The 26,612-nt window shown below is 33.4% G+C and overlaps 1 protein-coding gene across 6 annotated transcripts in view; it reads left to right on the forward strand.

Annotated features, from left to right (window-relative positions):
- The window catches only part of SNCA (synuclein alpha), a 146,629-nt gene that overhangs the window by 6,356 nt on the left and 113,661 nt on the right, over positions 1-26,612 (forward strand). For all 6 annotated transcript variants that reach the window (XM_045985732.1, XM_045985698.1, XM_045985690.1 and 3 more), the window contains exons 3-4: positions 7,432-7,473; positions 16,257-16,399. In XM_045985732.1, coding sequence (XP_045841688.1) covers positions 7,432-7,473; positions 16,257-16,399 — 185 coding nt within the window. The remainder of the gene's footprint in view (positions 1-7,431; positions 7,474-16,256; positions 16,400-26,612) is intronic.

Here is a 26,612-nt window from a genome sequence, read left to right on the forward strand (position 1 = left end):
TGCTTTTGCTCCTTTGCAAAAATCAGTTGGCTGTATTTACATGGTTCTATTTCTAGGCTCTCTATTCTGTTCCTTTGGTTTCTTTGTCTAGTCTCTTACAATTATCACACTGTCTTGATTACTATAGCTTGGTAGTAAGACTGAGAAGCAAGTAGTATCACACCTGTGATTTCATACTTCAATATTATCTTAGTTATTCGGGACCTTTTGCCTTTCCACATAGACTTTAGAATCTGTTGATATCTACAAAATAACTTACTGAGATTTTGATTAAGATCGCATTGAACTATATATCAAGTTAAGAAGAACTGACATCTTGACAGTATTGAGTCTTCCCATCCATGAACACAGAATATACTTTCTTCTATTTAGTTCTCTGCTTTTGTTCATGGGAACTTTGAAGTTTTCTTATAAAGATCTTGTATATATAGTCGGTTAAATGTACACTTAAGTATTTCATTTTTTTGGTGCTAATATAAATTGTGTTTTAAATTTTAAATTCCATTTGTTCATTGCTGGTATAAATGGAAGTGATTAACCTATGTTTATTAACATTGTGTCCAAGAGTCTTACAAAACTTAGGCTTTTTTTTTTTTTTTTTGGTCATTATTGATTCTTTATAATTTTCTACATAGAGAATCAAGTCATCTGTGAATGAAGACCATTTTATTTCTTCTCTCCCATTCTGTATACCTCTTATTTCCTTTTATTATCTTATTGCATTGACTAGGATTTCCAGTATGATGCTTGCTTTGTTTCTGGTCTTAGTGGGAAAGGTCTAGTTTCTTGCTATGAAATATGATGTTATCTGTAGGTTTTTTGTAAATATTCTTTATCAAGTTGAGGAAGTCCCTTCTCTTCCTACCTTACCAGAAATTTTTATCACAAATAGGTGCTGCATTTTGTTAAATGCTTCTTTTGCATCTATTGATATGATCATGTCGTTTGTCTTTTTTATCCTGTCAATGTGATGGGTGGCTTTAATTAATTTTTAAATAATGAACCAGCCTTGCCACCTGGCATGAATTCCACTTGGTTGTGAAATATAATTCTTTTTATACATCGTTGAATTTGATTTGTTAATATTTTGTTGAGGATTTTTGTAAAGCCTTCTTTTATATATAAGGAGCCATGGTTGTTCTTATCAAATAAATTGTCCAGCAGAATAATTACCTTGTCAACATATTTTCTTTTCATCTTTTCTTTTGTCATTATAAAACTCACAAATAACTAGAGTGAAAGATTGGAAGTAACTATAGAATAAAATTTCCTAACTTTGGAAAGACTGAAGATGTTTAGTAGACTGTTTTCTTAAGCCTGATGAAAAAGTAATCTCATTCCTTTATAATATTATATTTTTGGCAGCTATCTTTTAACTAGTTGAAGAACTACCATAAGAATCAGTGCTGTTTTATGAATTTTTGTTTATGATTTGTTTGTGTATAAATTTGCAATTAACATACTTCAATTTAATAAACAACAGTTATCTCAATCAAATGACTTAGGGATTATAAATCTAGAGTCCAACTGAAGAGCAAAAAATTTAGTTTTCTTTGTGTAATGCCAAGTATTATAACAGTAAAGGTGAGAAAATTATCTTCAAAACTCTCTCAGTGCTACTTTGCTCAGTAAGCAACAGTGGTTAAGAGTATGGATTAATAGCAAGCTCTCAAATTGCAATACAGTTCACCTGGCCATCAAGTTGATAAAAGGCAACGTAACATGCACAACAGTAGCACAGATGACTATGACTACAGTATAGTCTGACTATGAGTTCTTGCAACTCCTAGGCATTACTTTAGACCTTCTTCACTGTGCCTTGTGAAGTCATGAGAGATAAGATGGGATAGTTGTGACCACCTCGGCTGATGGAAGCTTTTAGCTTTGGTGTCTCTTCAGTTTACTAATCACATAGGTGCTTGGTACCTACTTTGTCACTATGTTTTCAATTACAGTTTACTCATCAGTTAAGTGTTGATTACTAATTCTGGATACTAATGAACAACTGACAGCGAATAACAGGTGATTGGTTTGATATGAAGCAGCTTCAGTAAAACCCTCATTTATCCTTGAATCAGGATACATTCCATGATTTAGACCAATGTCCAATTCTCAGGTATTGCTCAGGCAGAGAGGAAAGACCATTGACCAACTGATAAACATGTCTTTCAAATAGTTATTTAAAAAATATGGAGTACACGGAGTGGTAGAGGGGTACCAATAAGTAGCATTCCCTTATATACAAGCTGTTCTCACCTTGCATATTTCCAGGATAGAAGAATTTCAGTTAAGACAGTTAGTTGAATGATTCCAGTCCCTCACAACACAGTTCAAATTTGTTACTACAGTACATAAACTGTGATTACATAAAGTACAGCCTTTGCTCCTAGCTCTTCAGCCCACACATTGCTGCATAAATAACAGAAACTCATTATAAGCCAGGATCAATTTATATCATTTTTCCCAAGTTTGTCAGTGATTGATCATTGCACATCTGCTATTTAGCTCACACACACGGCAAATCCCATGGTTATGATGCTTCCTTGTCTCCCAAAGATAAACCCATATGATATTTTACAAAAATGCATAATTTAAAAAGGAAATTGGCCAAAAAAGATGAAGGTGCAGCAAAGAAATGACATGAAAATGCTGGAAGTAAAATTTGAATGAAAGGATGTTTTATTTATACGACAAATAGCTGACTTTGGGAATGGTAACACTGCTACTGTTCAAGAGATTCTAGATAATGTAGCCAGAGGAACTTACTCAAGCTGAAGTAAGCAAATGAAAAAAAGTTGTGATGAATAAGTTGAAGATGTTTCAGAGGAAGTGCCGCTGCAGAAGTAACTCACATTAAGGAACTATTAGAGATCCAGCATGATAAAAATGCAAAGGGTAACATTTTGGAAACTGATCCAAACTTACAAGAATATAACAATTCTCTAAGACTTAGAAAGGATGCTCATGCCAAATATGAAGTTATATAATGAGAAGAAGACAGCACTGTTTAAACTAATTTTGATAAGTTTTTTTACAAAGAAATAAAACACTTTAATTCTCAAGTTCTTAAATTAGGATATGCAAAGGAAATATTAATATTGCTAATTTTTCATTTCCTTATAAATTTATAAATGAGCAAGAATTTTTAGTGTTTTGACAAAAAATTTCAAAGGTCACGGGACAATTGTAACCTTTACTACTAATTAATTGTCATTTTCTTCATTGATATTTAAGGCCACTTTCTACAGACAACTCAGCTTTTGTATGGTCACTTTACAATCCCTTGACTGCAAAGTATGCATAAATACACATGAACATATTGACACATCTTATTACATATGTAAACTGCTATCCTGTATCCTTTTATATATTTAGTAACTGCACAATTTCATTTATATAAACTTATGATTAACAATTTGTTCTGTTTTAAACTGCAAATCCCTTTACAAATATTACATGTAAAGTGTAATTATTTCTTACTTTATGGTATGTACTAAACACTGTTTTAAAATCTTTATGTGTATTATTTCCTTTGATTTTTCATGTTGACTGAATGATGTGTATTTGATTATTATGCAGTAAAGTAAAGACTTAAATCGAGGAAATCTAAATCCAGAACCCACATTTTAAAATTTTATTTTAATTTCTATTGTTGAAATATATTTAGCATACAATATTATATTAGCCCTAATTTTAATAGTGATTTGACAATTCTATACATTACTCAGTGCTCACTGAGTAATGTATAGAATTAATATGTAGAGAATTAATATTATTAATATATAGAATTATATATTAGTATAATAGTAGTATAGTATACTAGTATAATATAGTATAATTATACTATAGTATAATATATAGTATAGTATAGTATAATAGTATAATTATACTATATATAGTATAATATAGTATAGATACTATATAGATACTATATAGATATATATATAGATATAGTATATATACTATATACTATATTATGCTATATAGTATAATATAGTATAGTATAGTGTAATAGTATAATTCTAATAGTATAGAATTAATGTATAGAATTAATAGTAAGTGAAGTAACCATCTGTTACCATATAGGGGTGCCTGGTTGCCTCAGTTAGTTAAGGCTCTGCCTTTCAGCTCAGGTCATGATCCCAGGGTGCTGAGATCATCCCCATTTCTGGCTTCCTGCTCCATGGGGAGCCTTCTTCTCCCTCTCCCCTTGTCCTTCCCCCACCTGTGTGCACTCTCTCTCTCTCAAATAAAATCTTTAAAAAAAGTTATTACAATATTATTGAGTATTATCTCTATGCTGTACTTTTCATCTCTGTGACTTGTTTATCTTATAATTGGAAGGTTGTATTTCTTAATCACTTTCACCTATTTCACCCATCCCTCACTCACCTCCCCCCTGGCAACCATCAGTTCTCTGTTTTTGTTTTTGTTTTTTTTTAAGAATTTACTTATATGACAGATAGAGAGTGAGAGAAGGAGAGAAAGCACAAGCAGGGGGAACAGCAGAGGGAGAGGGGGAAGCAGGCTCCCTGCTCAGCTTGATCTCAGGACCCTGAGATCATGACCTGAGCCAAAGGCAAAGGCTTAACCCACTGAGCCACCCAAGTGCCCCATCAGTTCTCTGTTTTTATATTTCTGAGTTTGTTGTTATTGTTGTTGTTTTGTTTACTTTGTCTTGTTTTTTAGATTCCACATATAAGTGATATAATATGATACTTATCTTTTTCCATCCGACTTATTTCAGTTAACATAATACCCTCTATTGTCTATCCATGTTACTGTAAATGGAAAGATCTCATTCTTTTTTATGGCTGAATAATATTCCATTTTGTGTGTGTGTGTGTGTGTGTGTGTGTGTGTGTGTGTGTGTGTAACACAGACACTCCCCATATCTTCTTCATTGGGTCATCTATCATTGGACATTTATGTTGCTTTCATATCTTGGCTATTGTAAATAATGCTACAATAAACATAGGGATGTGTGTGTCTTTTTGAATTGGGTGTTTTCATTTTCTTCAGATAAATACTCAATAGTAGAATTATTGGATCATATGGCATTTCTATTTTTAAATTTTCTGAAGGACCTCCACACTGTTTTCCAAAGGAGTTACATCATTTTACATTCCCACCAACAGTACATAAGGGTTCCCTTTTCTCCACATCCTCACCAACACTTCTTCCTTTTTGATACTCACATAAAGTTATGAGTATCCAATACTCATTTGACTGAGTATTTGACTGATGTGAGGTTACATTTCATGGTGGTTTTGATTTGCATTTATGTGATGGTTAGTAATATTGAGTATCTTATGTGTCTGTTGACTATCTGTATATCTTCTTTGGAAAAATGACTATTTAGGTTCTCTGCCCATTTTTAAATTGGATTATTTGTTGGTTTTGGTGTTGAGTTTTGTAAGTTCTTTATATGTTTTGGATATTAACCCCTTATCAAATATTTTATTTGCAAATATCTTCTCCCATCCACTAAGTTGTCTTTAATTTTGTTGATGGCTTCCTTTGCTGTGAAAAAGCTTTTTATTTTGGTGTAGTCCCAATAGTTTATTTTTACTTTTATTTCCCTTACCTCAAGAGATATGTGCATAAATATGTTGCTAAGGTCAACGTCCAAGATATTACTGCCTGTGTTTTCTTTCAGGAGTTTTATGACTTCAGGTCTGACACTTAAGTCTTTACCAGTTTGAGTTAGTTTTTGTGTGTAGTATAAGAAAATGTTTCAGTTTCACTCTTTTGCGTGTATCTGTGAGGTTTTCTCATCACCACTTATTGAAGAGACTATCTTCCGCATTGTATATTCATGCCTCCTTCGTTGTAGGTTAATTGACCATGTGAGTATGGATTTATTTCTGGGCAAAACCCATATTCTTAACTACAGTGCTATAGTTTATTATGTTTTATTTTTATTAGAGGTCCTTAAATATATTCAAATGAAAACTTCTTAACTGTATTTAAATTGTTTTAATAAACATAGATACTTTTCCTTGACAGTTTAGTAAAATGTAAATTTAAATATGATGCATCCAAATTTTACTTAATGACTTATTTATATATTTTCATAAAAATATTTAGTGAACACATTCAACATGGTCTTGTATATTCATTTAGGTCATTTTATTGATTATATTATTGAAATTGTGGATATGTGTCTCTAAGTTTTAAATAAATTTGGAAATTGAAGCTTGCCTAAAACCAGTGTTTTACAAATTTGATCCATGAATTATTAACATTAGATCATGAGGGTTATTAGAAAATTCAAATAACTGTACCTGATATTTCCTGAATATTTGAGGCTCTGACACAACAGTCAGCATTTTCAACCAGTGCTCTACCTGACTGATTCTGCTGCACTTTCCAATTTAAGGACCCAATTCTTAGAGATTATTTAATTAATCCTATATAGTCATTTTAGTGATGGGGAGCCTGAGATTCCCTTATGCTTTTTTCCTTTGTTTTAAAGTGTTTACTGTTATTTCTAACATGCCTAGGAAGGCTTTTTAAAACAGCGCATTTTTAAGCTGAGGATTAGTACCTCGTTTAATCTCCAAGTTTTAAATAATTTCTCAGTTTTTACGCCCTCATTTCCTTAGCTTCTTCTATGTCTGATAGAAATAGATTATTTGACTTGCAGGGTAGTTTTCAAATGAAACTCCAATCCACTATTATTTTCTCCAAATAAAAATTTAATTAAAAAACTTGTGTAGAGGTGCCTGGGTGGCTCAGTTGATTAAGCATCTGACTCTTGATTTTGGCTCAGCTCATGTATCAGAGTCATGAGATTGAGCCTCACATCAGGCTCTGTGCTAGGCATGGATCCTGCTTAAGATTCTCTCTTTAAAAAAAAGTAAGTCATCACTATGAGTTAAAATTTTGTTTTATTTTTAAAAATATTTTATTTATTTATTTGACACAGAGAGAGAGAGAGAGAGAGTACACACAAGCTGGGGGAGCAGGAGGCAGAGGGAGAGGGCTTCTGCAAGCTCCCTACTGAGTAGGGAGCCCTATGTAGGACTCGATCCCAGGACCCTGGGATCATGACCTGAGCTGAAGGCAGATGCCTAACTGACTGAGTCACCCAGGTGTCCCTGAATTAAAATTTTAATAGGAAAGAACTTGCTGCTAATTTTTTTAAAATTAATTTTTAAATTTTTTAATAAACATATAGTGTATTTTTATCCCCAGGGGTACAGGGCGAATCGCCAGGTTTACACATTCCTGCTGCTAGTTTTGCTTTCTTCTATTTGTTGTGTGATTACAGGAATTCCTTGTTTTAGGTTTTTTATCCCCTAAGGATATTTTTCTATTTGGGCTTCTAAAGTTGAGACTTTTTTTATTAGTTGTATTTAAAACTAGCTAATCAGCAATAAAGGCCAGTTTAAGACTTACGTTTATGTTTCAAATTTCTTTTTATAGGCTCCAAAACCAAGGAAGGAGTGGTTCATGGTGTGACAACAGGTAAGCTCCTTGTGGCCCATATCCAAGAATGATATTGGAAATATCTAGTAAGCATTAATCATTCAGATTGTAACTGTAAACAGCCACTGCATTCATAGAGAAATATTCTAAGGTAACATCGGCATTGTTTAACTTTAATTCTTTATTAAATATTTTTAAATAAGTAAATATTATAGATAAATAAAACAATATATTCCATTATCAAGATTGATGCCTCTGAATTGACCAAAATGGCAGTATCACATTTAAATTTCTGAAACATTATGTCTTGGCAAACTGCTACCATAAATTTCATATAAAAATTGTCAGTTTTCAAAGGATTAATGTCAAATTTTCTGTAGAGTATAATAAAACATTCTGACATTAAACTCTACTCTGTATAAAATTTCCTTGATGATTCAGAAAACATTTTAGGAAACAACCTTGGAATAATCAGTGAAATATTTATTGTATTTATATCTATTTGGCATAATTTTAACAAGAACTTGAATAGGTCTTTAAGAAGACTGCAATAAATTAATATAAAAAATTTGAAAATTGTGGTGGTGATGAGGAGGAGGGGTATGATAGGACAGATAGAAAAATGAAAAGAGAACTAAAATTTAATAATTTTGAGAGCCCACAGACTTGCTGTGATTCAGTTTCATGTTGTATGAATTCCAAGCTGCCTGACAGATGGGGTAAAACAGGATGTATAATCAGAAATATAATTCATATGATCAGATAACAGTAAATGTAATAGTGTCTCAGAAAAATGCCATGTTCCTATTACTGAATTATAAAATGAAAATGGAGAAAATCAAATGGGAGTATTAATACAGTTTTGTGGTTGAGACCAAAACAATGGAACCAGACTTCCTTGGTTCAAATTTCTGCTTATCACTTATGAGCTATGTGATTTTCTGCAGGATTCATAAGCTTTTTGTGATTTAGTTTCTTCATTTGTAAAAGAATAAATAGAATTGATGTACACAATATCCAGAATAATGAAATTAAGTAGTGTGTATTATGCAGGTGTTATTTATCATAACTCTATAGTGAGTCTATCTTGAACATTTTTACAACTAGTGGAGAAAAATATTTCATACGACTGTTTTATATATACTTTTGATAGTAAGTGAGGGTACAAAATGAAAATAGAACCCTTTGAAACTGATTCTGCTAGAAGCTAAATTAAAGTATGCTGTTTGTATTTTCTGTGTTGCAATCCAATCAATATGTAATGCCCAGAACTAGGCAAGTAAAGGAACTGGGTTGACTTCTAGGGACGGTCTATAAATACGGTGTTATTAAGCATGATTTGAATAAGATCTGGATAACAGACTGTTGGAGATTATACTATCTAGAGCCTAGCTAGATCAATGGGGTTCCATTTGGTAGTTGAAGAATCCATGTGGTTTAGAAAATGGATAAGCTTGTGGCCAGACTTAGAGTCTGTGGTAAAAATTAAAGACCTCAACTAATATCTTTGAATGGAGGCTATGGAGATGGGCTGCAAGGATAATGTTAACAAAGTCAGAGTTTTCATCTCTGCAATGACAGAAAGTGAATCTGAGTTTGTGTGTGTGTGTGTGTGTGTGTGTGTTCATAACTGAAGTTTGTACAATAAGGTACCATTTTGTTTTCTGAAGGACAGTATCCTATCACCTTATGTTTCCCTGGTTTAATAATATTGAGAAACTTTGCATATCATGTCTTCTTTAGCATATTGAAGAATCTGAGATATTCCATAGCAAAGAAATGTTCATAATTTAGTTTAATCCAGGGTTTCTCAAACTTGTTGACCTTATTTCAATAGTCATTAGGATTGAGTGAAACCAGTGTTCCAGAGAACACTATGGAAAATGCTGCTAAGCAGCAAGGCCATGATGATTTTGATGTAGGTGGTATTTATAGCCCTTGTACCAATCAACTACCCTGGCAATAACAAAGTATCAAAAATGTCATAAGTAGCCAGACTATGTGAAATGCCATGGGATAAATCTGCAATATATATCATCCTTCTGGATGGTATTATTAATTATTTAATAATTATTTAATATAAAATTCCAAATTTCAAGTATAAGGATAAATAAGTTTAAGATAGTTACCTCCATTGTTAAGAAAAAGAATTGGTTCTCTTACTTGGTCTAAAATGTTCATTATGGCTACATAATGTAAGTGCTAATTAAATGTTATTATTATAATTAGTCTTAAAGCAGGGAAGTGAGAAACTATTATACAGTATAAAATATTATCATCTAATGTCAAAAGAAAAATTTCCTCAAGGTTCATCCCATTGTTTATTTTTCAGAAATACAGACTTCAGTAAACTTAGTTAGGCCAGGAGTTTTCTACCTAAAAAATTCCAAGAAAAAGAATTTCTCCCAGTAGATAATCTCCTGATAAAATCTAAAAATCTCTATCTTACACCCTAGCTATTTGATCTCAGTTCATTTTTGTTGCAGTTGTCAACTTAATGCATTATGTTATAGAAAAACATGAGAGTGCATTTAATCTGGATATACTGAATGACATGTCTTTGAAACCACTTTAAAAAAATAGATGTTGTGTGGTTTAGCAGTTACTTCAAATTTAAGGAGTTGCTTTAACAGTTATAAACAATGACATATGCCCTCTCTCTAATATCTTGAAATAGAAGCAATTTATTTTTAGCTTCTCCAGGTATTAATTTTTAAATAGAGTGAACATGTTCAATTTAAAGTATGAATAACCACAGCCGTTTTCAGTTTGTGTTTTGCTTTGGTCGAACTTGGTGTATGTTCATCACCCATCAGTTATTTGTGAGGGTGTTTATATGAATATCGTTTCATGTTTGTATGGGAAAATTGTAGCTAAACATTTCATTGTCCCCAGTCTGAAAAGAAGCACAATTCTATTGCTTTGTCTTGCTTATAGTCATTAAATTATTACTTTTACATATATTGCTGTTATTTCTGCTTTCTTTAAAGATACAGTAAATGAAGTTTTATGAAACCACAAAATACATATATTTTTATTTTGACCTAAATTTGTACAGTACCATTGTAAGTGTTGTTTCTAATTATAGATGTAAAATTAAATTTCATTTGTAATTGGGAAAATCCAATAAAAAGGATATTCATTTAGAAAATAGCTAAGACTTTAATAAAAATTTGATACGAAAAGCACAATGTGCAGAAGTTTTGGAAACCCTACTGTGGATTACAACAGGTAAAACTAAAGAGAATCCATTGCTGTCTTAAATAGTGATGTTGCTAAGAAGTCCATGCTTTGTTGTATAATTGCTTGATAGCCCAATTGAAAGATGTATCTGTTTATTTACTCTACAATCTTTGAAGTAAAAGTTACCCATGTTTGCCAATTTTGGTGAATTTAACTCATTTTTGTAGGCTTCTAAAGTTTTTCATGATGTTATCTAAGAAAGAAAAGTTAGTTGATGGAAGTTTCAAATGATAGTTTTACTTTGGATGATCATGTATATAAAGAATGAAAAAATATTTTTCAAAGACTAAAACCTTCAAATGCTGGTGGACCTGTCACTTGACTTACACAAAACCAAGTTGTGAGATCAACATGGAACTAAAAGACTTAATAACTAAACCTTTTAATGATGGACTTATTTTTGAAATTGCTTATTAAAAATCAGATCTTACAAAAAAAAATAGATGTTGATAAAAGCTTAATTTTTTTTCTAATGAAATTATAGTATATAGAATTTTCTATTACTCTATTCTGAGTTTTGATTTATAAACAGAAATTTGTCACATGATAATGAACACAACTAATTTCAACATGTTATAATTTATCAAAATGTTTCAAAATACAAATTCATTTTCCTCAGATATATAATTTGTACAGTTCAAAGCTAGATCTTAATTTTATGATTGTGTTTAATATCAAAGGTTACATTTACTGAATCTATTTGAAAAGTTGGTGCCACATTTTCTTTCTGAAATTTTATATTTGACTTAAAGCCAAATTAAATCTAATTATCAAAATTAATGAATAACTTACAGAATATACAAAATTGCTTTTAATATATTCAAAATCATTTATTCCGTATCTGCTGTGAAATAATATAAAGAAAAACAACAGGATCTCTGATCTTAATGAACTCCAAATAGGTTGGTGGGGGTGGAGAGTCACACTGGAAAATGAATAATTCTGGCACAGTGTAAAAAGTTCCATAGCAGAAGACCTGTACCCCTGGGGCAAATAATACATTATGTTAATAAAAAAATAAAAATAAATAATTTTTAAAAAGTTCCATAGCAGAGATATATCTAAAATCTCATGAGGTCACATGAGGAGGAACAGTTGTTGGGAGGAAAGGTTTTTAATTTGGAATTTGACATTTGAGGTGGGTTTTAATAGCAACTTGAATTTGCTGAGTAAACAGATAGGGAGATATCTGAGAAGGATCAAAGCTTCTGGCCAGACAAAACTGTCTGAACAAAATTGAGAAAGACTGACACATTTGGGGGAGAACATAAAATGTTATACTATGATTAGCTGGGAGAAAAGTATCCCTTTTGATCCTGGTTATGAGGTCATTTCCCTTAAAAATGAATATCATTTATTAGATGAAAAATGTTGAATTCGAATAAGACAATTTGTGTCTTATTTGCTTTTTCCTTGTCACCCTTTTGTTAGGCATGTCATTGAACAGAGAAGTAGTGTAAAAGGCCTTAACGGGGGGGACACAGGGGTTCAAGGTTACTGGATAATTCATTAGGTAAACAAGTTCTATAGGAATCTTTTAAAATGTGTCTATCATTGCTACATGTCACTCTGTTGTTTTGTAATGTAACTAATTTACTTATTCTTACAGTGATAAAACCTGATGAAATTATGAAAAAGTATAAAGTGCATTTTACTGTGATGTTCACATGCATTAAAAATAAATTAATGTGATAGTTGTCTTTCTCCGATTGACTTATTTCACTAAGCATGATACCCTCTAGTTCCATCCATGTCGTCGCAAATGGCAAGATTTCATTTCAAAAAAAAAAAAATAAAATAAATTAATGTGTGTATATATATATAAAGAATGGTCTAGATATTATAAATATAGCATTTTGTGGCTGGTACAAAAATCATGAATCTGTGAAAAGATCAAAATTTATTCTTGTTTGAGATATTATAACAAGAAAATTGTTCATTTTTCAAGCAAAATTTTGTATTCATGTTCTTGGAAAAGTAAAAAAGATGACAAGTTAAAGCCCACAATTCACTATTTTTAAAGGATCAACATTCTGGAAATGTTTAAAAACACGAAATCTCCAGGATAGCTTTTCACTGGCATTTAAATTGAACTTTGCATTGGGAATAGCCATTACTTGTTAGGAGGCATCCACTGGATCCCCCAAGTGGTGAAAGGCAAATATCAAGCAACACCTTCTGGGGACTCTTCCTGATTTTAGATTCTAGGATCACTTTCACCTCCCCCACATTGCCCAGAACTGGAGAGTAGCATTTGTCCTTATAGACCACCTTACTTCCATGACCTGCTGTCGAAATCTAGCTGCTTTGTCCACGTTATTCAATCACTGGCCTTCTGCAATGGGTGACGTGCAGTCTGTACGATAATCATGTGACTAGTTAAGAACATTTGCCAATATAACAGCTGACAGTGCAGCTCATCCAGTTCCCTGGGCTCGAGACTATCTGGAGACAATATACACAAGCATAAAGCATAACCAAATTTAAAAAAGGTTTCTATTTGCTTAGGACAGAGCCTGAGGAAAAATATCACTCAAAACCCTAAATTCCTGAAATCTGGGGTAAAAAGCAAAAAAAAAAAAGAGTCTGTGAGGCAAAAAGGAAAGAAGGCTAGCATTACATAGATGGACATGAGATGTAAGATGTAGGCTTTATGAGTATTAATGTTGCAAGGTTTAGATGAAGAGCAGTTTAGTTTTATTTCTCTATTGACCTTGAGATTATTAAAAGAGCAGAAGCTCTTGTCTTTTGTTTTTTCATAGAATTCTTCGTTTAGTTGATGCAAACTTTTTAAATTGGAGTTTCCTTTATTTGGCAATTGCATGGAGGTAATAGAAAAATATTAATTCAGCAATTATATCAGATCTAGTCTTGGAGAATTTTTGATATGAGAGTAAATCTGTTTCTAAATCTAATCCCAAACTATTTACACTGACTTCTCTAAATTTTTAACTTATTAAAAAAATTTACTGAGTCACCATACTGTAGTTTGTTTTGTGAAAAGAAATTATAAGTTTGCTCAGCAAACTTCCTTTTCATTCTTAATGCCTAGCTCTTTTGTTACCATTAAAATTGTTGAAAATCAACCTTTTTATTAAAAATTGTTTTTCAACCTTGACATTTGATAAAAGGATCAAAATTTCTTCATATCCATCCCTTACTCTATTGTTCATTTTTTGGCTTTTTACATTTTTTATTTTAATTCCAGTCAATGAACATACAATGTTATATTAGTGTCGGGTATACAATATAGTGATTCAATAATTCCATGTAGCACCTGGTGCTTACCACAGGTGCACTCCTTAATCCCCATCACCTATCGAACCCACCTCCCCGTCCCCGGTTGCCTCCAATTACCTTTAGTTTATTCTCTATAATTAAGAGTCTTTTTCTTCATTTGTCCCTCTCTCTCCTTTCTTTCCCTTTGCTCATTTGTTTCCTAAATTCTACATATGAAAAAAACCCATAAATTCCACATATGAGTGATATCATATATTTGTCTCTGACTTATTTCACTTAGTATTATACTCTTTAGCTCCTTTTATATTGTTGTAAATGACAAGATTCCATTCTTTTTTATGGTTGAATAATATCCCATTATATATGTACCTATATTAATTATATCTTTTTCATCCATTCATCAATCAGTGGGCAATTGGGCTGTTTCCATTTTTTGCCTATTGTAAATAATGCTACTGTAAGCATCAGGTGCCTGTATCCCTCTGAATTAGTGTTTTTGTATTTTTAGGTAAATTCTCAGTAGTGTGATTGCTGGATCATAGGGTAGTTCTGTTTTTTACTTTCTGAGGGAACTTCATACTGTTTTCCACAGTGTCTGCTCCAGTTTGCAGTTCCTTTTACTCCATATCCTCACCAACACTTGTTTCTTATGTTGTTGATTTTAGCAAAATTGACAGGTGTGAGGTGATATCTCATTGTAGCTTTGATTTGCATTTTCCTAATGGTAAGTGATGATGAACATCTTTTCACATGTCTATTGCACTTTGGATGTCTTCTTTGGTGAAATGGCTGTTCATGTCCTCTGCCCATGTTTCAATTGTATTATTTGGTTTTTGGGTGTTCAGGTCTCTAAGTTCTACATATTTTTTTGATACCTACCCTTCATTGTATAGGTCATTTGCAAATATCTTCTCTCATTCCATAGATTTTAGTTTTGTTGATTGTCTTTGCTGTACAGAAGCTTTTTAATTTGATCTAGTCCTTGTCTCGGGAGACAAATCTAGAATAAAGTTGCTATGGCCAATGTCAAAGAAATTAGTGCCTGTGTTCTCTTCTAGGATTTTTATGGTTTCAAGTCTCACATTTAGGTTTTTAATCCATTTTGACTTTGTTTTTGTGTATGGTGTAAGACTAGTATCATTCTTTTGCATGCTGCTGTCCAGTTTAACACCATTTGTTAAAGAGACTGTCCTTTTTCTGTTGGACATTCTTTCCTGCTTTGTCAAAGATTAACTGACCACGTAGTTGTGGGTTAGTTTCTGGGCTTTCTCTTCTGTTCTTCTGATCTATGTGTCTGTTTTTGTGCCAGTACCATACTGTTTTGATCACTACAGCTTTGTAATAGAACTTGAAGTCTGGAATTGTGATGTCTCCAGCTTTGCTTTTTCTTTTTCAAGGTTGCTCTGGCTATTTGAAGTCTCTTTCAAATTTTAGAATTGCTTGCTGTAGTTCTGTGAAAACTGATGCTGATATTTTGATAGGGATTGCATCAAATGTGGAGATTGTTTTGGATAGTATAGACATTTTAACAATATTTGTTTTTTCAGACCATAAGCGTGGAATATCTTTCCATTTCTTCATGTTGTCTTCAGTTTCTTTCATCAGTGTTTTGTGGTTTTCAGAATACAGATCTTCAACCTCTTTAGTTAAATTTATTACTACAGATCTTACTATTTTTGGTGTGATTTTAAATGAGACTGTTTTCTTCATTTCTCTCTCTGCTACTTCATTATTGGTGTATAGACATGCAACAGGTTTCTGTAGATTGATTTTGTATCCTGTAACTTTTTTGAATTTGTTTATCAGTTCTAGTAGTTTTTTGGTGGAGTCTTTGGGTTTTTTTTGTATAGTATCATGTCATCTGTATTTTTCATTTCTGATAGTAACACAAACACCTATGTGTTGTCTGACTCAGAAGGCATGGTGAAAATGAACAGGCCAGGTGAGTTTAAAGAATGATGTTGAAAATGAAATAAAGAAATATATATCCGATACCACACGATACCATAATAGCTGCATCTATAATCATTGCCTTTTCCAAATTTTCCTTAATAAAATATTAACCAAACTTCCATTGCTCAGGGGTTTTATTTGTGATCATTACACTTGAAACACATTTTAATATCTGCATGATTACAGCAACATATCTTAGCAAAGATTTAATGTTGTCTAAACTACACTCAAATATCTCTGAGGCTTTTATTTCTTCTGACACTTCAGTTATTTATAGTATGTGCAAATACAGGTCTTTAGAAGTTGACAGCTAGTGGAAATAAAATTATTTTCAGTCCCTGTTGTTCAATTGTCCCTAATCTGTTGTTGTTCTGGATTTATCCCAGTGGCTGAGAAGACCAAAGAGCAAGTGACAAATGTGGGTGAGGCGGTGGTGACAGGGGTGACAGCAGTAGCACAGAAGACCGTGGAGGGAGCAGGGAGCATTGCAGCTGCCACTGGCTTTGGCAAAAAGGACCAGCTGGGCAAGGTATGGTTGCGCACAATTTATGTTACATTGGTAAAGTCTGCGGATCACAGGGCATTTTTGTGGAAGACATTAGGCCCGAATAAGATGCTTACTTGGGAAAGGACTGACTGACCTTCTTCTCAAAAAAGGGACTACTTTTATGTACGTATTCTTTTTGGAGGTATTAACCCAGATAAATGTTCTGAAAATTGTACAGTAATTATGATTGTTTCATTTTCTGGAATAAAGTTAATGAAATGAACAATGTAATAAATGCCAAAAGAACAGTGACATTTCAGAAAGAAAGGGTGCTTTCATGTTAGCTATGAATCTTGCAATCTCTCTTTGTTGGGATATAACAAATGCTTTGTGCCCAACTGACAAATTGTCAAACCAAAGATCTTTCCCTTGATTTCTTTATAATGACATCATCTCTTATTAGATGGCATATTTTCTTGTCACATAGCGGCTTGTTTACAAATATATGTTTGTAGAGACTGAGAGTGAAATTGCATACCAGCCAGAGATTATGGTTTTGGGGTGATTTTAAAATTCTCAGAAGAACCTTGACTGTATTTTTGACATCTATGAGACTCTAGTAAGATTATACAAAAGTTATTATGACTTTCATTTTAAACAGGTGATAGAAAATGAGGTGTTAACTGGAAGATGAAATTTCAAAAGTTTTGTGACCACAGCAGCGGAGATTTTTGTTGTTCCCTTGGCACCATGGGCTCCTTGCTATTCTTTGAACAAGTCAAGTACTTTTCTTGCCCTGATGTCTTCCTCTGTCGGGAAAGCCCTTCCTAGGTTATATATTTGGCTCACTCTCTCCTCTCCTCAGGTCTTTGTTAAATGCTACCTTCTCCTTGAGGCCTGCCCTGACCTATTTGAGATTGGAACCATCCTCCTCCCCTCTGCTGTTCCCAGTCTTTCTACTCTTTACTTTTCCCTTTTTTTTACAAACCAGCACATAAAGCTACTTTCTTATATAGTTTTCAAAATATCTATTTGAAAACCATTTTGAGTATAACTTTCAGATAGTTGAATAGGCATAGTTGCTATGTAAAAAAGTTTGTTGGCAAGCTGCTCTGGATTGTTTCTACTCCATGTAATTCTATGTAGCAGGCCTTCCTTGATTGATCATTAAAACACTGATAATACAAATGTGGGACTAAAAACCTGTGACATATTGAGATTTATCACATGCATTTATATTATCTGGGCAATTGATGCTACTTAAGGAAAATCTGGGCTGGGCTTCTAGTGTGGATCTTCAGCTAACACTTAAGTGTATGATTAATAATAGTAGTATTCCTTTGTATAGGTTGTCCTCTTCAAATAATCTTATTTCTTATGCTAATAATTATACAAATTTATATTTTCTGTCTGAATTTATGATTATAGCTTTATTACATTTCAAAAGGTAGGATGGACTTCAGCTATTAATACAGCAATTAACCTGTTTAATGTCCCAAGCGCTTCTGCCAATCACATAGAAGCTATGGACTTTCTTCTCAGAAATACACATGATTCAGGGCTTAGGGGGGATCTTGGAAGCCCATCAACAGACAAAACCCATCATTTAGACCAATCTTCTGATTGTACAAATAAGGAAAATAGAATCTACAGGAGGATGTGAGCAGTCCAAGGTCACATGGCCGGTTGTAACTGACTACTTTCCATATGCTATGTTACTTCCCCAACCACTTCCTCAAAACCTAACTTCCTTTTGGGTTTTTATAAATTGAAATATAGAAAATCAGATTTAACTGGAAAAATTCTGTGCTTCAGAATATTAAGAAACCAGGGAAACATGTACCATCCCCTTCTCATTCCTATTTAAGGAATACTATGTATATTGCAAATAAGGCATGAAAGTGCTTTATGTCTTATAAAATTGGTTTTAAACTTTTCTAAAAATATTGCTATTTATTTTAATACTTTAAAGCAGAAGTCTAAATGATATGATAAAATTAACCATTTGGAGATATTTCTCTTATGGGTACTTACAAGTTCTTCCAAATTTTTAATATGAAAATGAAGCCATAAAACTGAGAAACTGCAGCACAGTTATAGAAAAAAAAAAAAAAACCACACATAAAACTGAAAGTTTAAATGGCTGGTTTTCATCCCTTCTCTGTTACCAACAGGCCAGTTGACCTTTTGAATATCTCCTAAGATTCTTTCTCATATAGTGAGAAACTATATGAGAAAATTGTTAAAGTCTAATTTAGCAACAATGTTCTGAGTTTGTATTATAACTCAAGGAGGATGCTAATAATCTTTTCATTCTGGCCATATCTATGAAATGCCAAAAATGTTAGAGAGTTTAGATAAAATCATTCAATTTATTCATTATGAGATTTGAAATAATGTAATTTCATCATTCAAACTGATCAAAATGATTCTGGTAAATGGAAATAAGCAGATTATTGTTGGTTTAACTAGTTGTTAATGACTCCATTGGCATACTCATTCTTCATTCAAGAAATAATGCTTGCTCACTATGTGTCTGAAACTCTGCTAGATATTGTGGTTAAAATGATGAGAAAACCATACATGGCTTCTCTCTTCATTGAGCTTACAGTCTAGTGACAAAGATTTATAATAATCACCCAATTACCATGCAATAATTATGCAGTTCTAAACTGTGAAATGCTATGGAGTACATAATGCTCAGAACATCCCAGCTAGAATAGGGCAGGGATAAGAGAGAGTACTATAGAGGCTTCCCTGAGGAAGTGATGTCTGCATTGAGATCTAGAAAGATGACTGGCAATTAGTAAACAAGTGGGAGTTGGAAAAAAAAACATAGCAGGCCAAAGTAACAACATGAAGAAATCTCACATGGTAGGATGGGGACTTTGGCAAGTCAAAGAGGACTGCAGCTGGCGCCACAAAAAATAAAGTAGAAGATGTTGGAGAACTATGAAGGGGATCCCATCTCATTGGTCATGTTGAGAATATTGGTCTTTATTCTAAGAATGACAGAACATATTAAAAAACTTTTAAGCAAGAATGTCAGGTTATAATTTTGCATGTTGAAAAGATACCTCTGCTCTCCAGGCAGGAAAGATATTAAAGGGAGGGAAGAGTGGAAAGCAGGGACCTGTTTGTGGGCTGTGATGGAAGGAGGAGATGACTGCTTATTCTAAGGTGTAGGTGGGGGAAGAGAAAGAAATGGATTAATTTAAAGACTATGTAGGAGGTAATATCAACAAGATTTGGTGATACATTTCATAAGGCTTGGGGGAAGAGGGATGTGGTTAGCAGGACTGCTGGGTGTTAGCTCATTGAAGTGGATTAATGGCTGTGCCATTCTCTTGGCAGTAGGTGCCTCTCTTAAATATCAGCAGTACTGCAAAAGTAGTGGCTACATTGATGTTTGGCCCTCATGCCTTTTGAGGCTCTTTGGCCCATTTGGCCCATTACTCCATGATTGATAATGGAACAAATCTTTTTTCTTTCTTTCTCCCTCCCTTTCTTCTTTCCTTCCTTCCTTCCTTTCCTTCCTTCCTTCCTTTCCTCTTTTCTTTCTTTCCTCCCTTTGGTGTTTTCTTTCTTTCTTTCTTTCTTTCTTTCTTTCTTTCTTTCTTTCTTTCTTTTTTTTCTTCTTCCTCTTTCTTTCTTTCTTTCTTTTCTCTTTTTGAAGCCAAGAGCTCTAATAGCTCATTTTGATTTTTCTGTTTTTATTTGCTAAATTCATCTCTTTGGGAACATTTGTTTTGGTGTACTCTATCTCCTTTTGATGTTAACAGATATGATGATAGATACCTAAGTATTTTTTTTATTTGAATTTCATATGATTGAAGATATCCTTACTAATAATTTCTTATTATAAGATATTAGATTAAAGGATAAGTGTGATGTCTTGAATTCTAAGAATTTGCTTTATCAAATATTATTAGCTCCTGTACTGAATACATTAGAATAATGCATCTGCTGATCTATATTTTTACCTGTGTGCACAAAAGAGATTATCTGCTATACAATTCAATTCCTGAAGCTCATTCATTTAATTGGAGTGGTAGAAACAGGCTGCAAATGCATTGGCAGAAATGTTCAAGTGTCAAGTTCAAACAGTGGTATTATGTAGACAAAATTTGTTTTCTACTTTTTTTTTTTTTACATTTTATTCACATTTATTGCTTTTAGTGTGGTCACAGAAATTTAGAACACCTTAAGCAGGAGCTTAATAGCAATTATTGTAGGCAAAGTTACATTCCATCTCTAAGTCAAACTGGTCAAAGCTTCTCTAGTATTTACAAAACATGGCAGACCAGAGGCTATACAAAACCATTGCATCTGGAATTTTTTTTCTTTTATTCTCAAATTGTTTCCTGCTTCTATTGAGAACAAATTATCTGCTTGTACCAAAACTACTATAAGCAAGCGTAATGAGTAAGAGTTGCTCTGTAGTACATCTATGTTTGCAGTATACAGCTGGTCATAACATTTGCTCCATTCTGACCTCTCAACAGTGCTTTGCATGTGGTTACTGCTCAGATAAATCCTTGCTGGATAGAGGAGCATTTCTTTAGTGCTGCAGTACCATAGAAGAGTTGGATCCTCAGCATCCCTGAGGTCTATACTTATGTATTTTTTTTTTTATTTATGGAGAGTGAAAGTTTTACATATACCATCGAGCCACTGCCTGACAAATAGTACAGCACTTAGCTTTATTATCACATCCTATTTAGTCACAGACCTACTTACATGGATATTAATAGGTTTCATGCAATAAATAAGTTTGAAGTATTTATAGCGTCAGATACTTGAAATATTCATATATTTACTTTTTTTCTTCAGAATTAGAATGAAGTTCCTAAACAATGCCATTTTGAAAAAGTTAGATCAGAATATAAGAAATTTTTACTATCCCCAGCACAGTTACCCAGAAAATATTGATTGCAAATGGGCAGAAACATGGACACATGGTCTCCTGACTTAATTCATAAGAGGATAGCTAACCTAATGTGGGGTAGAGGAATAAAACAAAGCAGGAATGTGTCATTTTTTGTAACATTTAAGTGTCCTTCTCCTTAATTTCCTTTGACTTACCAGAGCTATCATGTTTAGCTTGGTGCAGACTTATTTTTAAACACTTGAGTGTTATATACCTTCTAATTAAATAATCAGATGATGGATATTGACCTAAAGAACTCATTGATGCTGATCTCACAAATAAGCCAAAGGTCACAGGCAGTCTTTCAGATTTCTTTGAAGAAGTATACACAGATCATATGTGTAATCTTTTTTTTTTAAAGATTTTTATTTATTTATTTGACAGAAATCACAAGTAGGCAGAGAGGCAGGCGGGGTGGGGGGAACCAGGCTCCCCGCCGAGCTGAGAGCCCGACGCAGGCTCAATTCCAGGACCCTGTGAAATACTCTGATTTATAGTACATTCTTCTTAAATGTTTACTAATGATAGATCTATTATATTGCTCAAATAATTAGAAATTTGAGTCTTGCTTTTGTGCTTGATGTCTGAAGATAACCAACATGATGTTAGTTATATTTAAACCTAACCCAAGGGGGCGCCTGGGTGGCTTAGTGGCTTAGTGGGGTAAGCCTCTGCCTTTGGCTCAGGTCATGATCCCAGGGTCCTGGGATCAAACCCCGCATCAGGCTTTCTGCTCAGTGCGGAGCCTGCTTCCCCCTCTCTCTCTGCCTGCCTTTCTGCCTACTTGTGATCTCTGTCTGTCGAATAAATAAATAGGGTCTTAAAAAAACACACACACACACACAACAACAAAAAAACCTAACCTAAAAGTTCTGTGGCACAGGGAGTTGCCTGATTTTTACTTGTGGTGACAGTGGCACATACTGTTAATAGCATATTATAATCTTAGGTTGAAGCGTGTTATAGTTAAAGAAAAAACCTAATTGACCTGATTGATTTGTTTTTAACAGGTATATAATCAGTAATATTTTGCAATTTAGTATGTAAAAATCAATATTAACGCTGGTATGAAATTCTATCAAAATTACACAAAGTCTGTCTACTTAGAAACACATCTATTACAATGGGCTTTCTTTGTATCTAATATTTCACTGGATTCAGGTTGGGTGAATCACGATTCCTAATGACCCTAAATTCATAAGGTTGTAAAAGGGAAAGTGCACAAAATTATATATGAAATTGTAAGAAACTTAGGCTTATGATTTTCTTTTCATTAAAATTCAATATCATTCATTTATTTAATGGGTTCTTGGGATATATTGGACACTCAGTTGGGCACTCTGAGGAATACAGAGGTGAATAACGTATGCCTGACTCCTGCCTTCCAGAAATGTGGTCTAGGCACAGCAACTGACATACTTACCCCTGGCAAAAAGGAGCATCTCTACTCTTTGCGAATGTGTATGTATTTGTAATGAGTATATATCCATCATACGAAAAAAAATGCTTTTTTTTAGGAATGAGCAAGAACTTTACTCTCAATAAATATTATACTTCAAATTTTGTTTGTGTGAGCAGATTGTGAAATTACCTCACACACATAGAGATAACAGCTACAATATTTTAGCCATTTAGACAGAAACATAAAAATATTTCCACCTGAGTTCTAGCATTATAACCCCACAATATATACATGACTAGAAATCCAATTTCAGTGTTCAAAGAACCAATTGTGATAATACTTTTGTTTGTTAGAAAATGTGTTATAGGAAGAGTGTGATAGAACTGCTTCAAGGCACACTAGCAAACAGCTTTAACTCATATTTGTGAAAATGACTTATTCCTTCTTAAATGCTTAATATGAATTAAAATTCTACTGAATGCAATGTGAGAGCCATGACCATACTTTTATGAACCAGTCTTCCCTGTGCAGGTGGCTAACATCTATTGTTAGTGTCCTTTCATATGCAAAGAGAGCATGATATTTTTGATAGTTTCATGAATCAGATATTACTATATAGAGAATGATTTCAAACTTAGGTGTTTTCATTTTAAACTTCTGTTACCATCTGAGCTATATTTCCACCTTAGAATTCAATGACAAGCCTGGAAAAAGAATATTAATATGTTTACATGACAGGAATGAAAGAAATAGACATGTTTGTTTATTATGACATACAATAGTCATTTTTCAAACTTCAGTGATAACCAGCTTTTCTGTTTTTTCTGTTCCTAAAAAGTTAGAGTAATTTTATTTTTTGCCATTCAAATACAGGCCTTTAGTTTTCCCATTTTCAGGGAAATATTTGATGGTATTGTTAGCTTTATCAAGAGAAAATAGATACTCAAAATACAGAAAAATCTAGGACAAAGTATGTTTACTTGAATTCAAAAGAACAGAAATAAGGTAAATGAGATGCCAATTGTGTTTTGCATGCAAATACATAATTATGGAATTAGAGTTGAATGATACATCTCATCAACCCAATTGTTCCATGATGAGGATAAAAAATAAGTAATTCGTCAACTAAAATAGTTAATTCTTTTATAAGAAATTTTATCAAAACTTTGCAAAACATTTAAATATTTAAGTTACAATTTCAATATTCTTTAACAGGTAATTCTGGAATTACTAAACAGTTATTTTGAAAATTCTCAATATAGTACTTAATTCTTAAGGAGCCTATAGTATACATTAATACAAGGAACACCTAGCCAGAAGTTATATTTGTTGAATAAAAAGTTCAATGAATGAATAAAAAGGTTTTTAAAAAAGGAGTATCTATTTTGTCTTCCTGATTAGAGGTAGAAACTGTCTTACTCTTCTTTTGTGCTCCTCACACTAACAAAATATAATAAATCTATTTGGAACTCAATTCATAAGAATAATTTCAGTTGGCAGCTTCATGAATTGTGAAGAATGATGTGAACTTTTAATTTAAGATTTTAGAATTTAGGAATAGAATTTAACTGTCTGATTAACCATAATAGTAAAATATCTCCAATTCACATATATATATACTTTGTCCTATTTGATTGTTGGAAATCTTCAAAAGAGTGGAGAATTGCCCTTTCAGTATTTCTATTTCATGCCACAAGTTTTCTGAGCATGTACATACAGTTTTTAGTCTTAAGGGTCCAGGTTTTGGTCCGTAGATTGTGTATTATTTGCTATCTAGTGAAACCAGAGAAGGCATGTGCTCTTACAATGTCACTGAGTTTGGGGATTAATACAGTTGTCATGCACACCATACAGTGGTATTAAAAATACCTCGTCTTCAGTTGTTAACATTATGACATATGTAAAGTAGGCACTTTTAAAGATAATCTCATCTTGGGGTGCCTGGGTGGCTCAGTGGGTTAAGCCTCTGCCTTCGGCTCAGGTCATGATCTCAGGGTCCTGGGATCGAGCCCCGCATTGGGCTTTTTGCTCATCAGAGAGCCTGCTTTCCCCCTCTCTCTCTGCCTGCCTCTCTGCCTCTCTCTTTAAGAAAAATAATAATCTCATCTTAATAACTAATAACTGCTTAAAGTAGTAATCCTCTCATGGTGTTCTTCCTGTAAAGGAAAACCAACACTTGTGAGTTTAAAACAAAAGCAGTTCACAAGTTTTCTAATTAAAGCTGCTCTATTTCTGTTCTTTGACTCATCATGATAGCCAGCTGGCCTTTATCTTTATACTGGGTTCCTGGCTTATCTACGTCATTTGATTTTGTCATGTATATAGAAAAAGCATGGCTTAGTATGCAGGGCATGAGTTTTAAGTCCGGGAATGTGGAGTTGGTCTTGTCTCTCTCCCTCTGCTGGATGATGTCATCTCATCCCTCTAAGCACAGATTTTCTCATCTGTGAAAAAGTATTGGATTAAATGAATTCAGAATGTTTTGAGTATGTTTAATGGCTTGAATTTTAGGCCAGTTTGTTCAATTATGCATTGCCATAAATGCTTTTATAGCCATTTTCTCATTTAACCTTTCTAAATCAAAACTACTCGAATGTCTATAACTGGCCGTCCACGGCACAGTCAGTGTGAATGCAATGAGATCATTCAGACAAAAGATAAACAATCAATTGTGTTATGTTATACAGTGAGGACATTTTGTTAAAAAGAACCTGCATTTTCTTTGAATTTTGTTAGATATATGATTATAGGTCTTATTCATGTAAGTAAATTGTAAACACAAAGTGGAAGAACCATTCAATGAACATCTTACTTTGTTTACCTAAATAAAATGAAGTCACACTACAATTATTTTTCATTTGATTTCCCCAGTGTGGTTCTATTAAATATTGTACACATGTAATTAGAAAGAAATAATTTTGGGAAACACTGGAGTAAACAAAGTTAAAAATTTTCTCTTTTGAACAGAAGAAAGACCCGGAGCCCTAGTATCTTGTTAGGGATAGAGTTGCTATCTTTTCTAATGTCTTTTTTTTTTTTTAATCTTTTTTTTTTCTTTTTTTCTTTTATTTATTTATTTGACAGAGAGAGAGAGAGAGATCACAAATAGAGCAGCAGGCAGAGAGAGAGAGGGGGAAGCAGGCTCCCCACGGAGCAGAGAGCCGGATGCGGGGCTCGATCCCAGGACCCTGAGACCATGACCTGAGCTGAAGGCAGCGGCTTAACCCACTGAGCCACCCAGTTTTTAATGTCAAACCCATGGAGAGTAGGTCTGGGTATTTACTGGAGGTCAGGTTTAAGATGCCCCAGGCTGACTGAAATTGTTCCCATTCACTCTTTCTGTCTTTTTCTTATAAGAAAAATATGGTGTTTAGGTTCTGGGTTAGAGATATTTAGAGAGTATCAAGACTCAGTATTTCATATGTAAATCCTATTCTTTTATAGCCATTTTCTGTAAGATCTCTTGGACAGGCCAGAGAAATGACTTTCTTCATTCATATGAAACTTTTGTACCATATCCAGATGAAGCCTCCTTCTGACCTGAAAAGGGACAGGTCTAAGAATTGGCTATGTTATCTTGGCCCCTTCCCTTAAATGCAAAGACAGGATGGGATGCTCAGTTGGTTAAACATGTGCCTTCTGCTCAGTCCTGGGATCAAGCCCTGCATCAGGCTCCCAGCTCAGTGGGGAGTCTGCTCCTCCCCCTTCTCATGTTCTCTTTTCCTCTCTCTCTCTCTCTCCCTTACTCACTCTTTCTCTGAAATAAATACAATCTTAAAAAAAAAAAAAAAGAAAGAAAGCAGGAAAGTGCAATGAAGGGAAGGAGCCCAGGAGGTTTTTCTTGAAGCTAATTTTGTATGCCAGAACTTTCTGGAATGGGAGCAATTCCAGAAGAGGTAAAATCCCAAGCTTATCTGATTTTG

The sequence above is a fragment of the Meles meles genome, chromosome 2 (assembly GCF_922984935.1).
Source record: "Meles meles chromosome 2, mMelMel3.1 paternal haplotype, whole genome shotgun sequence".
In the NCBI taxonomy this organism is placed as follows: Eukaryota; Metazoa; Chordata; class Mammalia; order Carnivora; family Mustelidae; genus Meles; species Meles meles.